This window comes from Cupressus sempervirens, chromosome 2 (assembly GCF_028749045.1).
Source record: "Cupressus sempervirens isolate cs-2001-9-10 chromosome 2, ASM2874904v1, whole genome shotgun sequence".
In the NCBI taxonomy this organism is placed as follows: Eukaryota; Viridiplantae; Streptophyta; class Pinopsida; order Cupressales; family Cupressaceae; genus Cupressus; species Cupressus sempervirens.
The window spans coordinates 309,589,495-309,605,504 of NC_143119.1; the positions used below are offsets into that span (position 1 = coordinate 309,589,495).

Below are 16,010 nucleotides of genomic sequence, written 5' to 3' on the forward strand. Positions count from 1 at the left end.
GAAACCAGTGGTCTTGAAAACATTATCTTTGTTTTTTATATTTTGCATAATGATAAAATAGTTCAAAAAATCATTTTTCCTTAAAGCTTATTTTTAAAAATTAACTAAAATATTTGACAAATAAATATAACATTTCTAAACTATTAGAAAGATTTAAGTCACACTCCATTTCCACATATTCAAATTTAGAAGACTTCGTAAATAAAAACTCTTATTTACAAAGGAAAAATTCTAAATATTCAACAAATCTTGTATCTTATATCCCATTAGAAATTGCTTATCGAGAAGTGAAGTATATCTTATATCCGTTAAGAGGTTGCTCGCTATGGTAATTGAAAGGTATATCGCACACAAGATCTGTCGAGGTTAGACCAAACTCTCAACTGTAGTTCTGGAGAGGAATCCATCATTGACCAGGGCACGATATTATTTGGGAATTTATAAGAGCAGCCCTGTCATATTTGCTCTCGAAGGAAAGAATCACAACGAAGCGAGAGGGGAAGTTACCGTGCAGTTACGGCAATGGCTCTGAGAAATGCCGTGCTTAAACACATGAGGGTTGCAGTTAACCCTGCTGGCTCTGTTTCATTCAGAGCCCTCGGATGGGGACCATGGAGCAATGCCATGCGTTGGATGTCAAGCGAGACATTCCTGGACAAGGATGAGGTCACTGAAAGAGTACTATCCGTCGTCAAGAGCTTCCCCAAGGTCGATCCTTCTAAGGTAATTTTGGCTCCTCGTTTCTCGCTTGTCAAAACGCCTTAAGAAATGTTACATCTTCGTCTCTCATATAGCGTGCTGTTGGTCCAAGGATGTTGTAGTTCATAGACACTCTTGAAACACCCAATTATTGGAATCCCAAGGAGAATATGCTTTCTTTGTGTATAGTAGTTTTAATCTGTTTGAGGAAATTTTTGTTGCAGGTTATGGAAATTTAAACCCAAAATCTTTAAATCTAAAATTCTGATGCATACGCTAATTTTTTAACATGAAATTGCTTTGTTAATTTTATAGTAAGTACTACGATCCTTAATTGAAATCTATATATAAAATTCTTTTATCTTTACAGAAAGCATTGAATTCGTTTTAGGGTTTTTTTGCTCGAATACTATAGGAGTTGTTATTGCAAGCATTTAGAAGTCGATAAATCCCAAATTTAATGATGCGACCAATTGTTTGATGTATTTCGCATGCAGGTGACTCCGACTGTGAATTTCCAGAAGGATTTAGGGCTTGACAGCTTGGATACCGTTGAGATAGTGATGGCTTTAGAGGAGGAGTTTGCGTTGGAAATTCCAGACAAGGAGGCCGACAAAATTGATTCGTGCAGTCTTGCCATTGATTACATTGCTGCCCACCCAATGGCTAAGTGAAAGCAGCCAACGCTTTTGAATATTGTGGGTATGTTTTTTTCGGGGTAATTTTTTGTATCGGGTTTTGGGTATGAAAGGGGTCCTTGTTCACTTCGAGTCATCAATCATTCCATGAGCGCTTAAAACCGTGGAAATAATGCCATTGATCAACTGTAAATGTTGTCACAGTTACAGCGATTACTTGAACTGTTGTGTTTCTTTAATTCACATTCTGGACTCGCATTGGTCTTCTTAGCTTATCCTGTCTAAACATATTTCCTTAATAGTTCATGCCTGGAATGATATGATATACTCAGTTAAACACACTCAATTGAATGAACTCTGTTTGAGATCAAGGTATAAGGGCTGGAGTAGAATGTGTAATGAATGATATGATAATATGCTGGACTTGGTTTGATCCCATTAGGTTAACGCACCCAATGAATGTGAAATAGTTAGTATTAAGATGCAAGGATTGAATGTATGATGGGTGATGATCTAGTTTTCTGTGTGGTTTGAAACTTTGAACCCATTAATCTGAAGCATCCATGAATGAAACACATTTGATGATTAAATGTAAGGTCAACTGCTTGGTGGATAATGATCTAATGATTGTCAATTTACTCAGATGAAATAAGCTAACTAGTCATTGCTTCACAACCTACTTGTACTCGATCTGGATTAGAATCTGAGTGTTTACTTCTTTAAACATTGGGTTTTTAGGCATTCTTTTTTTGTTCCTTGTTTTGTTTCATTAAAGATTTATAAAAATTGGCATCTTCTGATTTTTTGTAGGTATTATAGATTTTTAATTTTTTTGAGTACAACTTCTGTTGCTTTCTGTTTATTTCTAAGTTGCCGATTCGAATTCAGGGACGGATTTGGGTTTGGGGTTTGGGTTCGTGGGTTCGGGCAAGACAAAAATTCCCATTTGGTTTCGTGGGTGGGTTCGTGAGTATATATATACAAAGAAAAATATATATATGCATTATATAAAAAAAATAAGAGACTTCAAAGTAACTTAGGATATTTGTGTTGGAGCTTCAAAGTACTGGTAAGGAAAATACAAAAGCCATAACTTATTCCAGTATAATCAATAATGGATTTGGTTTAGAACCTGATTCTCTGTGTATTGTAGAGTTTGATGTGAAAGTGCCTGGATTGTCTGATGGTCCAGTAAGTATATTAACATATCTTTGCCATCTTTGATCTTTGCGACTACCATAAACTTCTTCATAAACAATGTCCTACAGATAATGAAGAGAAAACAACTAGGAGGAAACATTTGAAAGGTTTGATTTGTGTTGATGATTCAAAGCTTGAGGAGTTTTTTGCCAAACTTGCACTTGAAGAAGTTCAAAATACATCCAAATCAAGATCTATGCAATCTGATCCATTTGGATCTGTATGCATCCCTTTATCACAGCATAGAATAGATATTTTATCTATTGTAAGTTCCCCACCTTGTAGATTCGCCATGGGTCCGTCTGGATTCACTACGGGTCCTGGCAGGGTCCTTCATTTGGACTGTGAGTCCACTCAGGTTTGCGCCACAGTCCAAATGAAGGACCCTGTCCAGACCCACAGTGAACCCGGTTGCGAACCCGGACCCAGATCCGGGCAGCAGGGTTGGAACCTGGCAACTTAGGTTTATTTTAATGGTACACCAATTGTAAAAGCTGAATACATCAATAACATTGAGCAGCCAAGCTACTTTAAGCAAGTTCAAGAATTAAATTTGACACTTGGATAAACTAATTAGCGAGTTAGGATAATCCTCTTGAGCATCGAGATGCTCCTCCCATGTTTTCTTTGATAGTTAAAGCACTGTAGCAAAACTTTTCACTTTCCCAAGTTACTCTCAAGGTTCGGGACAAATATGGATTTAACATCAAAATTTGCAACAAATCTTTAGTGATGCCAATAAAGAAAACTTAAGTCATTCATGATTGCTTTTTGCAGAGGTATGCCAAATGCCATGAAAAGACATATTATTTGATTTGTTGAGTCCTTTGTGAGTATAAGTTTTATGAGTGTTCTAGTTTTGAAGAATATTAAATTCTGGCTGCAGTTCCTGCTTCTAAAAATATCTGAAAATAAGGAAGCTTTACACTACGTGGCCTTCTAGTGCTTCTGTAACTTTAACTTCTTTGTGAATATAAAGTTATCTTAGTGTGGTGAGCCCGTCTTAAATTGATTTTCAATCAGCTAGTTGTTATTCTAGGAAATATTACTAATTTCCAATATCTATATATAATTAGATACTTTTGAATATAACATGTGCTTTAACAAAGATTTTGGTTTGAGAGAAAACTTCTGCAAGTGAAATATGTTGACTTTTTTCATCTGTAATGATAATTTCTAGTATCTATATTAAATTTATTTGTTGAATTATCGACACATTGTAAAACAGCATGGAGTGTGAAGTTGTAACTTATATTAGGACTGCAATCTCATTTATAATTATTGCATCAGATAATAATTAAAGCAGAAATCTGAAAAACTGTAATACTGGAGAAGTATAATTTTGAAAATGACGGAGCCTCTTCCATATGCACAAAGGTTGGAGCATCCAACTGGAATGTACTAGGCTGCTAAACACAACCCTGAGTAGTTCTAGCATACAAGAGAGAGGGATATATATAATTGGGAACCTAATTGCGCTTTCTGTTTACTGGCAACATATTTCTATACGAGTTATTGGTTTGAGGTGTCTGGTACTGTGCATAGTCTCTTGTAGCCAACCTTCATTGCTCAATTACTAATGAGCCCAAGCCTCAAATAACATATGGTACTGTATCTGGAGTAACATTTCCTTTATTTGGATGCTTCATCCGTGAATTTTAATCTAGCTAGAGGGCAGCTCTTGTTAGTTTTGTGTTAAATTGTTGTCACGCTTGATAACATATTGATTTGTTGCTAGTCCTTATTTCCTTTTACCATGGATAATCAGTTCTCACTCTGCTGATTATTTTCTCCTATGTTACTGGATGTGCCTGGTGTCTGGCAAGATACAGGTGTAGTTGGAACTGGATATGTGATACGGTTTTAAACTTTGAACTATATCCATGGCACAGTTCTTTTCCCTAAGGGATTTCAGTAGGGCATGGCCATGGTGAGTTAAGCTCATCTGGGATGAACCAGACAGATCTCAGTGAACAACTTATGTTTTCAACAATTTTTTTTTTAATCTTTTTGCAGCTTGCTTATTAGTTTTTTTTCAATTTTGACTTTGACTGCAAGTTCTTACAGGGTTAACTTTCAGATTTTCCTTTAAGTTTCTGATGACCTTTGGCAGGTACTTGCTGGGTGCTAAGCAAGTCCGAGCCTTTTTAAAGGGTACTCAGCAAGTCTGAGCCCTTGTTTAATGCTTTGCTGCCTGTAGACCTCCACAAATTTGTGGGATATGGCACCAAAGTGTATCGACTTTGGATGTCACTTTGTAACATACTATAGTTGAGCACTCCAAAAGCAAACACACTTCTAGGGTCAGTGGTAGTGTGATGCAGTGCAAAGCAGGAGAATCCCCAAAGGAGATGTCCTAGCCCCCAACTATATAACCATGCAGCGGAAACACAACAAGAAGAAGCAACAATGCAAGATCTGATACCAAATCACAATAATATATTCATAAAATATAACTGATTACATGCAATGTGCCGAGCTGTAAGGCCTTCTCGGTTACGGCCAAATACAAAGCAAGTAATAGTTCTGCAAGATCCCTCAAGATCCAATCTCAAACCCTAGCTAGTCCAAATCCACACTCTGGTGGAAATCCTCAAGGAAGATCTCAACTTGTGCTCGCAAGCCCACCAGGCAATCTCCTTCTTTTTCAAGCTGCAGCTGCTAGCTCTCTCCAAATTCGCTCTTCCAAGCTCCTCCACTTCTCCATGATGGATGAATAATGACTAAAGACTTCCCCCCCAACCCCTACTTATACCAATCCAAGCCACAAGTCGGCTTAGAACACAAATTAAATACAAATACATAAATTAAATGCCACAAATCAGCCAACAACAATAATTAAATTCCCAAAATCAATGTCTTAGTAAAATCGCAATATCTCCTAGCTCCGAATGAATTAGAACTCGTGCTTCAAAATGTAGGTAGAAATCTAGGCCCTCTTCAATCCCTGAAATTTTCATCCTCTAACTCATTGTGGAAAATTATTTATACATCTTGAAATAGACACCAAATTCCCAGACCATGCCGAGCTCCAAAGACCATGTCGAGCTCAATAGACCATGCCGAGCTCCCAGACCATGCCGAGCTCCCAGTGTTCACCAAGCTCCATAACCATTAACCAAAATCCCTCCAAACATGCAGGATTGCCAGTGAACCCAAGATGCTCCTGCATCAGACACCACAGGTTCGAAAAGATGTTTTAGTAACTTTAAGAACATCTTCTGGGATTCAGCACATAAATCCCAAACTGGTTCTTCACATACATATCCTTTGAGTCTTCAACTTGCACACTCCTTCCCTTGCTTTTCTTCTTCTTCACATCCACCACAGGTGTTCCATAGTTTTGCTTTCCATGCTGATCTCCAACCCTCTCAGAATCGGCCAACTCAACTCGGTGAGCAATACTCAGGTTCCTCCTACCAAGCTCTTCATTCTGCAAAGGAATTAGGGAAAACTTCCTACCACCTTTCTCAACAGTGAACACATTCCTAACACAATCATGCACAACCCTACAATCATACTGCCAAGGTCTACCAAGCAACACATGACAACTGTTCATATCCACAATATCACACAACACTTGATCCTTATACTTCCCAATCTAAAAATCAACAAGACATTGCTCCTTTACATCCAAAGCATGCTTACCTTGCAACCAGCCAATCCTATAAGGATAAGGATGTCTCATTCTCTTTAAACCAAGTTTTTGAACCATCTCTTTAGCAACAAGGTTATCAGTACTACCACCATCCACAATCACTTTGCAGTCTTTACCACCAGACTTGCAATGAGTTTTGAATAGACTAGTCCTCGGACAAGATTCCAATGTCCTCTCACCAACCAATACCCGTCGAGCCAACAAACTCTCTCCTTGCTCAGGCTGATTGTCTTGGGCTTCAACCTCATTTACAACAATAGCTGTCCTACCAATTGGACATTCAAAAGATCTATGCCCCTCTTGACCACACTTGAAACAAAAACCTCTGAAACCACCTCCACCTGTCCTTCTCCTCTGTTCAACAGGTTTTGTTTCACCTTCTTCTTTTGGTTTAGCTTGTGTTGAACTATCCTGCTTCTCCTTCCCTCGGGAACTACCTTGATTCTTCCTGTTTAGCTTCTCCTCTACCCTTAAAGCATACTGATAAGCATCCTCAACTGAAGAAATATTCAGCATACCAACCTCATCTTGAATATTGAATCCTACACCATTAATATATCGTGCTACCTTCTCTTTTGACAATTCTCGATGTCCAGATCGAATAGTCAACTTGTAGAATTCTTCTGTATAATCTTTTACAGTCATATCCTTCTGCTTCATATTTTGCAACCTCTTAAACAACTCAAGTTCATAATCAACAGGAATGAACTTAGCCTTCAACTTAGTCACCATCAATTTCTATTTAGTGATCTTCATTTCACCTTCCTCTTCTCTATCTTTTTGTAGTTCTTTCCACCAAAGAGCAGCATGTCCCTTCAGCTTAGTCTATGCTAACCTTACTCTGAGTGGATCCTCAATATCCTCAAGCTCAAAGTAGTCTTCCAATTCACCAATCCAATCAATTAGGTCTTTAGGATTCAAAGTGCCTAAAAAATTAGAAACCTCCATCTTATGCTTCAGCTTCAACTGAGATCCAGGTCGAGCAAACTGACCAGCCCTAATTCCAATAGGTCTCTCCACATGATCAGATCTATCCTCACCACTAGATCTAGCAGATTCAAAGTCTTCAGCAACTTTCTCATAACTACCTTCAATACCCACATGCCTAGGTATGCCACCTAAAGCACTCACAATTTCAGCAATCATGTCACTCTTCATGCTCTAACATTCTCAAACTCAGATCTGATATCTACTTTAACCTTCTCTGAAATCCGTTCTTCTACAGCATCAGTAAGATCATCAATTGCTCTAGGGTCCAATCTTTTGGGAGGCATCTTCCAAAATTTTAGCAAACCCTAAGCAACAAATCCACCAACAGAATCTACCTCTTCAACCCAAGTCCTGGTGCAAATTGCCTCAACTTCAGTGATCTGTCCACACACTCGGGAACAACCTTTGCTCTGATACCACCTGACGCAGCGCAAGGCAGGAGAATCCCCAAAGGAGATGGCCTAGCCCCCAGCTATATAACCATGTAGCGGAAACATAACAAGAAGAAGCAACAATGCAAGATCTGATACCAAATCACAATAATATATTCATAAAATATAACTGATTACGTGCAATGTGCCAGGCTGTAAGGCCTTTCCGGTTACAGCCAAATACAAAGCAAGTAATAGTTCTGCAAGATCCCTCAAGATCCAATCCCAAACCCTAGCTAGTCCAAATCCACACTCTGGTGGAAATCCTCAAGGAAGATCTCAACTTGTGCTTGCAAGCCCACCAAGCAATCTCTTTGTTTTCCAAGCCGCAGCTACTAGCTCTCTCCAAATTCGCTCTTCCAAGCTCCTCCACTTCTCCACAATGGATGAATAATGACTAAAGACTTCCCCCCCAACCCCTACTTGTACCAATCCAAGCCACAAGTCGACCTAGAACACAAATTAAATACAAATACATAAATTAAATGCCACAAGTCGGCTAACAACAATAATTAAATTCCCAAAATCGATGTCTTAGTAAAATCGCAATATCTCCTAGCTCCGAATGAATTAGAACTCATGCGTCAAACTGTAGGTAGAAATCGAGGCCCTCTTCAATCTTTGAAATTTTCATCCTCTAACTCATTGTGGAAAATTAGTTATACATCCTGAAATAGACACCAAATTCCCAAACCATGCCAAGCAACCAAAGACCATGCCGAGCTCCAAAGAGCATGCCGAGCTCCAAAGACCATGCTGAGCTTCCAGACCATGCCGAGCTCCTAGACTATGTCGAGCTTCATAGACCATACCGAGCTCCCAGTGTTCACCAAGCTCCATAGCCATTAACCAAAATCCCTCCAAACATGCAGGATTGCCAGCAAACCCAAGATGCTCCTGCATCATAGTGGCACTGCTTGTGGTTCTTCAAATGCACCTAAATTATCTGATGTGGATGATGATGATGAAAATCCATATGATGCCAAAAATTGATTGTCAAACTTGATATTATTGTTTATTGTTTAATATTGAATTTGAAGTTTGAACAATGAATATTTTATAACACTCATTCACACATAAATTGCATTTAAATTTAATGCTTTATGCTATGCTAAAATTCCTGGAACACAAACTTGTATTTTTAGTTGTCCTTTCTACATTTCAATCTATAAATGGTCTTTATGACGTGTTCAGCCAACAAATTAACAGAAAATATCAGTTGAACCAATGTCACGCCTTTAATTGTCCATGTTAGAGGTGCTACTGTCCTACAAAGATATGATGCAAGTGGTAAGTAGCATAGTATACGGAATTTATTTTATTATTACTGAGAAGTATAGGTACACGTATTTTTACTTTTCCTTTGTACATTTGAATATAGAAATGGTTTTTATGACTTCTTCAGTCAGCAAATTAACAGAGAATGTTAGTTGAGCCTATGGCACACCCTTAATTATCCATGTTAGAGGTGCTGCTGTCCAACAAAGATATCATGCAAGTAGCATAATATACAGAATTGATTTTATTATTATTGATAAGTATAGGTACATAAAACACAAAATGGTGGAACTGTGCCAGGGGCATCGTACACAATTAATTGTCAAGCATAAAGAGCTGTATTAGTTATTGGTAGAACCCACTCTCATTTCCTTGAGTCTGTTGATTGATGTTTTAAGATATAAATGAGAGGTCAAGTTCTGAACAGTGCATTGAATCCTTTTGGAAGGAACACTTGAGATTGCACTTTTAGAGTTATGTGATCCAGATATTTGGTGGACAAGGAAGCTTGATTGTCACAGTTGTCGTATGATTTCTTCTCCTTAGCAGAGTTTATAACAGCTTTTTTATCATTAACTTTGAAGTAGCATGGGACTTAGTTTTCACTTATGGATTCTACTGGATTCTACTGACACTATATTAGTTGCCCTCCTGACTGTTTACCTGTGATTACCTAGTACAATTGCAAATGTATGAAAACATGTAGGGTATGATGAGTTTCCTAGGTTTGTGATTCGTCTTTCATGCAATTGCTAACTTTAGTGTTGCTCCTCCTGGTACTGATCCCGATCTGGGTGACATAGGAAACCCTTAAACATCTAATTATCAGGATGTTACATTAAATTCCAATAAGGTTAGTAGAATGTGACAGCAAATACAACTATCAGATATATAACTACAATAAATTAGTATCATTGCATTATCCAAATGATAAGTTTATAATTGATATCGTAGGAAGAAATAACAAAGATCTTCAATTATAAATAATATTCAGGTCTGATTTTATCTTAGACACCTTCTGGTACGTAAAAATCATTTCTAGCCAAATTGGAGAACCCTGCCAGGACATGCAGGCAGACTAGTACCTGGATCTGGTGCAAAGTTCTTTTTTCAGGTTGCCTGCTTAAGTTTGAAGTCCTGGAATAGTACTCTGGGTGAAAAATCTACATACATGCTTCTTCACATAAGCCATATTTGTCAGTTTTTCATGAACTGAGTTGCATGCTTCCATATAAGATTAGATATCCGATAGTAAATTAAAACCGCAAGACCATATATGCCTATATGTATACTTCGACATCGTGAGTTACATGGAGAGCTTATTGTTCATACTAAAAACTTCTTTGCTGTGCATGTTCGAAGAAAATCCAAAACTTTGATTCAGATGTAGGCACTTACAATGACATTCTCACTCTGCAAAATTTGAAGCATATAAAATCCTTGTCGTGTCTTCTTGAGCGCTCCTTGTGACTTGTTCTTATGAAAATCTGGTCTTGTAGTTCTTGCTTGCTTGGGTAAAACATATCCTTATGTTCATGTCGCTCCATTTTGAAGGTCTGGGCAAATGGAGCAAGCACCAATTTCATAAGTGTTGGTGCCGTGGAACAATGTTAATGACAATCTGTATTCTTTTTCGACAGTTGCTTGAAAATTAAGGTTTTAATTGTTGCTCTTTGTGATGAAAATTCTCCACAGCTATCGGTTGCCTTTTTTCTCAAACATGCCATATGAGAGTCTCTGTATAGGAGAGACTAACAGAGTTTGAAAAAATAAATCAATTTTTGATCTCTACATATTCTCCCCTCCTTGGTCTATTCCTCGTTACTGATCTCTACGTGTTCTCTCCTCCAATCCTGTAATTTGTTAATGCCAGCTATCAGTCATAAAAGGTTTGAAAGTAATCATATGAATATAGAGAAACACATTTGGCATTCTACAACAAAGCCTAGTACGATAATACTGAAATATGATAAAATATCTAAATAGAAACAGCTGTTTCCCCTATCATTTGAAATTGCCTGCCACCACTCTTTTCCCAATTCCATTAACAATGTCTACATAGCTACCATTAAATGTAAGTTGCTCAATATTTAGATTATTGGCAAAGAGACTCGGAATTTAGAGGACAGGAAAAACACCCACCGAGCACCCATTTATAATTTAAATTACTGTAATTTTATATTTCTATTATTTAGTTGCACCTGTTGACACCTAGTGGGTAATTGTTTGTCTTAGTGGTTAGTTATAACATTTTACGCATTTTAGGTGGGCAGTTTGAATGGGGTGGGCAGTTTGGATGGGCTTTTTGAAGAGGAAAGGTTTTGCAAAAGTATCTATCTTGTGCTCAAGATTTATAATAAAAGAATTTATAGATGTACAACTTAATTTGTACCAGTTGTTAGTAATTTGAATCTTACCTATTCATTCACTAGTGGTTGAATCTAACATGTGCATTCTCGAGAAATTGAGCAGCAGCGAATATAAAGGCTTCATTATATCTGATAATCAATTGGAATGATAAAAACAATGTTGTCTTGTATTTGAAGAAATTGTCAAATTTTGTCTGTAGGTTCCTACATAGCATCTTATATATTTGCTTTCTTTTACTACATTTTCTTTCCTTAATTGCCAAACTTTGCTGATTGCAAATATTTTTATCGGTTGGTTTTAATTGTCGCGCTCCTGGCTTGCTTGCATATAATACATACTCGATAGACAAAATGATATTCGACGAAAAGGCCTGCGGGGAGGTTACTATATTTGCTGCTAGGCTTATGCTATCCTGACATTGATGGAATTATGGATTACAAAATTACCATGTTTGGTTTAATGAGCTTGTGAAAAGTAAGTTATGTATATAGGTTAATAGGGTCATAAAGAAATTTAAATTAAGATTTGGCATACGGGACAAAGGTGAGATAAACATGAGATAATTTAAGAGGGGAAAGATTAGAGTGGAGGAATTTATGAAGAGGGTGGATGAAGGTTGGACCTTCGATAGAGGGAGAAGGCAATGTGATTAGACGTACTCTAGTACCATTGTAGATTTCAAGAAAAGGTTTATTTTTAGACTGCAATTAGGAATAATTACCCAGATCTCCAAAGGATTAGGCGTTGCATAGGAGATTAGGATTTGAATAGTTAATGCAGTAGTTATTTAATAATATGGAAGGGTGGAGATTAAAGCAGGAATGTTTTTGATATGATTTGGAATTATGAACTTGTGAGATTATAAATGGGAGATTTATTTAATGCATAGTTATTTTATAATATGGAAGGGTGGAGATTATTAGGTTTTATTGTATGGATTTTTTAAGCAAGCATGGATGTATGTGATTTGGAATTATGAACTAGAGATTATAATTGGGAGATTTAAATGTAAAAATAACAATTATCAATAACACTTTCAAATAAAATAGTTTGGTGACAAAAACATCATTGTCAAATTATATAGTATTTTTTGTGTTCTTAATTAAAGAAGTTCTAATTTTTAAAATGTTTTTTTAATCTTTTGTAAACATTTGTAAATTTAAAATGGAGGCAAAAGAAAAACTCATATTAGGGAGTAGGAATTAGGGACCGAAACTTAACTATTAAGAAAAATTTAAATTTTGTTGATTTTTTCACGATCATATGTTTACACTTGATTTTGTCATTTTGTATGCAAACCCTCTCTATTTGAGATAAATTGATAGAAATATTTTTCTTCTCCAAGTCGTGAGAAACTAATAATTGGAACTAAATTTACAAACAATTCACTAAAATACCATTATTTGTTTTTGTAAGAATTTGCAAGGTAAACAAGACCCCAATGAAATGCACAGGTGTAAGATAAGATAAATTTATTAATGTTCAACAAAAGACCACAAGGGTCTATGGGATTGAAAAGTGTAGAAGATAAAAGACCACTAGCTACAAGAGCACCAAACTGTGTCAAGGGAAGAAAGCAAGCAAGAAAAACAAGGGATACAAGAAGAAGCAAGGAACACAAGAACGAGGCAAAGACTAAGGGTCCTTCGGTAAAAGGAAGCCAAGCAATGAAGGGTACAAACTAGGGCAAGCAAGTGCCCTAAACCGCCGTTGAGAAAAGTCGGGAGGGTGTTGTATAACAACGAGGTCTCGCAGATTTAGAGTAGCTGGTGATGGTGACACTTGAAGGTTGCTTTGTCCCACGTGCAAGACATGAGGGAGAGAAGAAAAAAGTGATACGCTGAACTGAGGTCGCTCTATGGGGAAATAAGAGTTGTAAGGTGTGGTTGTGGAGTTGCATAGTCTCTTTGATGTATAGTGCAATGCATCTTTGGTCCGTATAGTTGAAATAGGTTGTGAGGGAGTTGCACTCCCTAAATAAGCAATAGAATCTCCCATGAATCTCGTAGTAGGTGGGACAGTGAAAAATGAAATGGATCTCTGTCTTGGTTGTGTCCAAGGTATACAAGAGACAAGTCTGGTCCTCTATCCATGTGGTGATCTGTCTAAATCTGAAACTGGTGGGAGCCAACCTTGAAGGAGCACAGAGAGATGCATAAGGCATGACACCAATGCTGAGACAGGTAGCTAGGGGACATAATAATATGGTCTTTGATAACTAGAAAGTGCTAGGCATAAAAGGCCATCTTTGGGCGTAACTCGCCTACAGGGTTAGACTAAGTCATGGTGATATACTCTATAAATGTCAAGTTTAACATGTTGGTTCAACTCTTGTTGTGGAGGGGAGGAGGTGGGCGGGAGCATCAAGAGAGAACTAGAAGGGAGGGAGGTGGTCAATATCAATCCCAATCAAGCTCAACAAAGATGAAGCTTGCGCGAACTAGCAACGGGCCGAGGAGGAGGGATCAAAATCTGCCACAATGACAAAGGAGCAATAACCAAGTAAGAGTACCACAAAGATGGTGAAGAAACCAAGTCAAGTTGAAAATGACAACCAACCTAAAGGGATGGACCCTAAACTTAACCAGAACAAAATTTTGGGGGGTGAGCCGATGACATTTGATAACACACCAAAGAAAAAGGGTTTGGACACGATCGATGGTAGCCCAATCAGAATCAAGGAGAGAGGGCCCCCAAACCACTGAGCCATAAAGAATCGTCGGTCTGACCAAGGAGTCCAAGAGGGACAACTTCGATGAAGTGTCCTGGAAGTGATGTTTGAAGCACTTTCTCTCGAGCATGGCAAGGGAGTCCATACCCTTCCAAACCCTAGGCTAGATGGCAGGTCTCAAACTGAAGCGAGGTCCAAATAACTTGACCCCAAGGTACACATATGATGTGGTGATCTTGATCTCATGACCCTGGAAGTAGAAGTGTAGATGAGAGGTCTTTAGGCAGTAAAAGCCCATAACCAAAATCTTGCTCAGGTTCACAGAGAGCTGGCGAAGGTCACAAAAGGAGGCCAAGCCATTGAGAAGTCTTTAAAGACTTAGGAGAGGAGGCCAAAAGGATCACGTCATCAATGTAACGCCTCGCCAAGGGATCAAAAAGAAATAACCTAAAGTTTGACTAAGTTTGAAGCATTTTTTTTTTTTAAAAAGAAAGAAAGTATAACATACACATCAAACACAAAGTAGCGGAAGCAATAACATACATAACAGGTTGCATTCCTTAAAGATCCCATGACGTTGAATCACATGTAAAATCTAATCTAAAACCAAGTCCATCATTTAATACATCCATATGAAAGAATAATGAAAAGTCTAATGTTCGTAAAATATACAATTGTTCCGAATGCCTCTTGGCAAATTAATTCGGAATGCTCATTCATCCACTGTACATGTCACAGGGTATGAAAGGCTTTAAAAGAATATACAGAAACAAGATAAATATGCATCATCCTCTTCGGATCCACGATACACGTGCAATAAATAAATGAAACCATTCATCATACATAATAAATCCATACATCAAGAAATATACATACATCATAAAATGATACATCCAACATATAATATAACCATCTATCATAATGATCCATGAATAGAATGAAGGTATAAGCCAACAGTAATACTCCAGTCTCGGACGGATCTCAATGGTAAGAGTAAAAAGCACTACCACCCGACCATGTGGAACCTAAATGGTCCACTCCCACCGCGCTGAGGAGATAGTCTCAAGTCCCAATGGAATAACAAAACATGAACATAAATACTCTCTAAGTCCAGGAAATCCTATAAGTATGCTAACTCAAAGGTTCCTAAAATAGATTGACATCTAAACCCAGAGGCACACAAAGACACGTAGGAAATCTACCATGCAAGCGGGAAAGTGTCATCGCAAAAAGTCACGTCGGAAGTTACTTGAGTAATCCCTTAGGAATCTCGGGTCCCGTGTGATCTTCCGGCCACTAGTATCCTCTCGTGCAGACGAGGCATACTACGGAAAGCAAGGTCACAACCAAGCGTTCTCTCTACCCCATCCTAGTTTGTACTAGCACTCAAGGCATGGGAGAGAACATACAATTATCTTATTAGATTCATTTAAGTTAGTATTTAGGTGAGATGTTTTCACTTATTAAAACAACTTACAATGAGTTACCCTGGCAGCCACTTAGGGCCCTAGCCCCCATCGCAAGCCACTTCCCGACCCTACACATAGATAACCTACCCTAGGCTCGTGAAATCACAAATCACAAATATCACCTCAGCCCTATACAAGCGACTGGAAAGCATCAAATGATAATCATAATGATCACAACAGTTCTCTATCAGCAACTGAAGGCATCATTAATAAGTCACAACATCCAATGGTTCTCCAACGAGCAACCAACAAGTATCCCAATAATAGATCACAATACTGATCGAAGACTCCAAAATGGTCAAGTCAAAACATGTCACAACATGACATCATCAAGAACAAATCACTTTAAAACACCTCAGCTTCACACAAAAAAATTGGAAAGCAATAACATATGGTAAATACACCCATCATAGAGCCTCTGGTAACATCCTAAACTAGTCAACACTCTAGGACCACCCAAATCCCAAACACGACTAGTACATAGGAAACATCATAGTTTCACAGTAGGTTTGATTTGAAAGTATATTATCAAGTTAAAAGTAAAGGTTTCAGTTTGTAGATTAACGTATGTTTCAACAAACTAAGTTTCACAGCTTACCCCAACGA

General features: G+C 37.8%; 1 protein-coding gene across 1 annotated transcript; it reads left to right on the forward strand.

The window, feature by feature from the left end:
* The first annotated feature begins 279 nt into the window (after window positions 1-279).
* On the forward strand, window positions 280-1,708 carry LOC149572325 (acyl carrier protein 1, mitochondrial-like). The gene is made up of 2 exons (XM_089813524.1): window positions 280-723; window positions 1,197-1,708. The coding sequence occupies exons 1-2, from the start codon at window positions 523-525 to the stop codon at window positions 1,371-1,373; spliced, it is 378 nt and encodes a 125-aa protein (XP_089669650.1). The 5' UTR covers window positions 280-522; the 3' UTR covers window positions 1,374-1,708.
* The last annotated feature ends 14,302 nt before the right edge of the window (window positions 1,709-16,010 follow it).

Excerpts from the sequence above, each read along its gene's own strand:
- LOC149572325 (XM_089813524.1), top strand. The coding sequence starts at position 523 with ATGGCTCTGAGAAATGCCGTGCTTAAACACATGAGGGTTGCAGTTAAC. Across the intron at positions 724-1,196 it reads CCAAGGTCGATCCTTCTAAG|GTGACTCCGACTGTGAATTT; the intron begins GTAATTTTGGCT and ends TTTCGCATGCAG.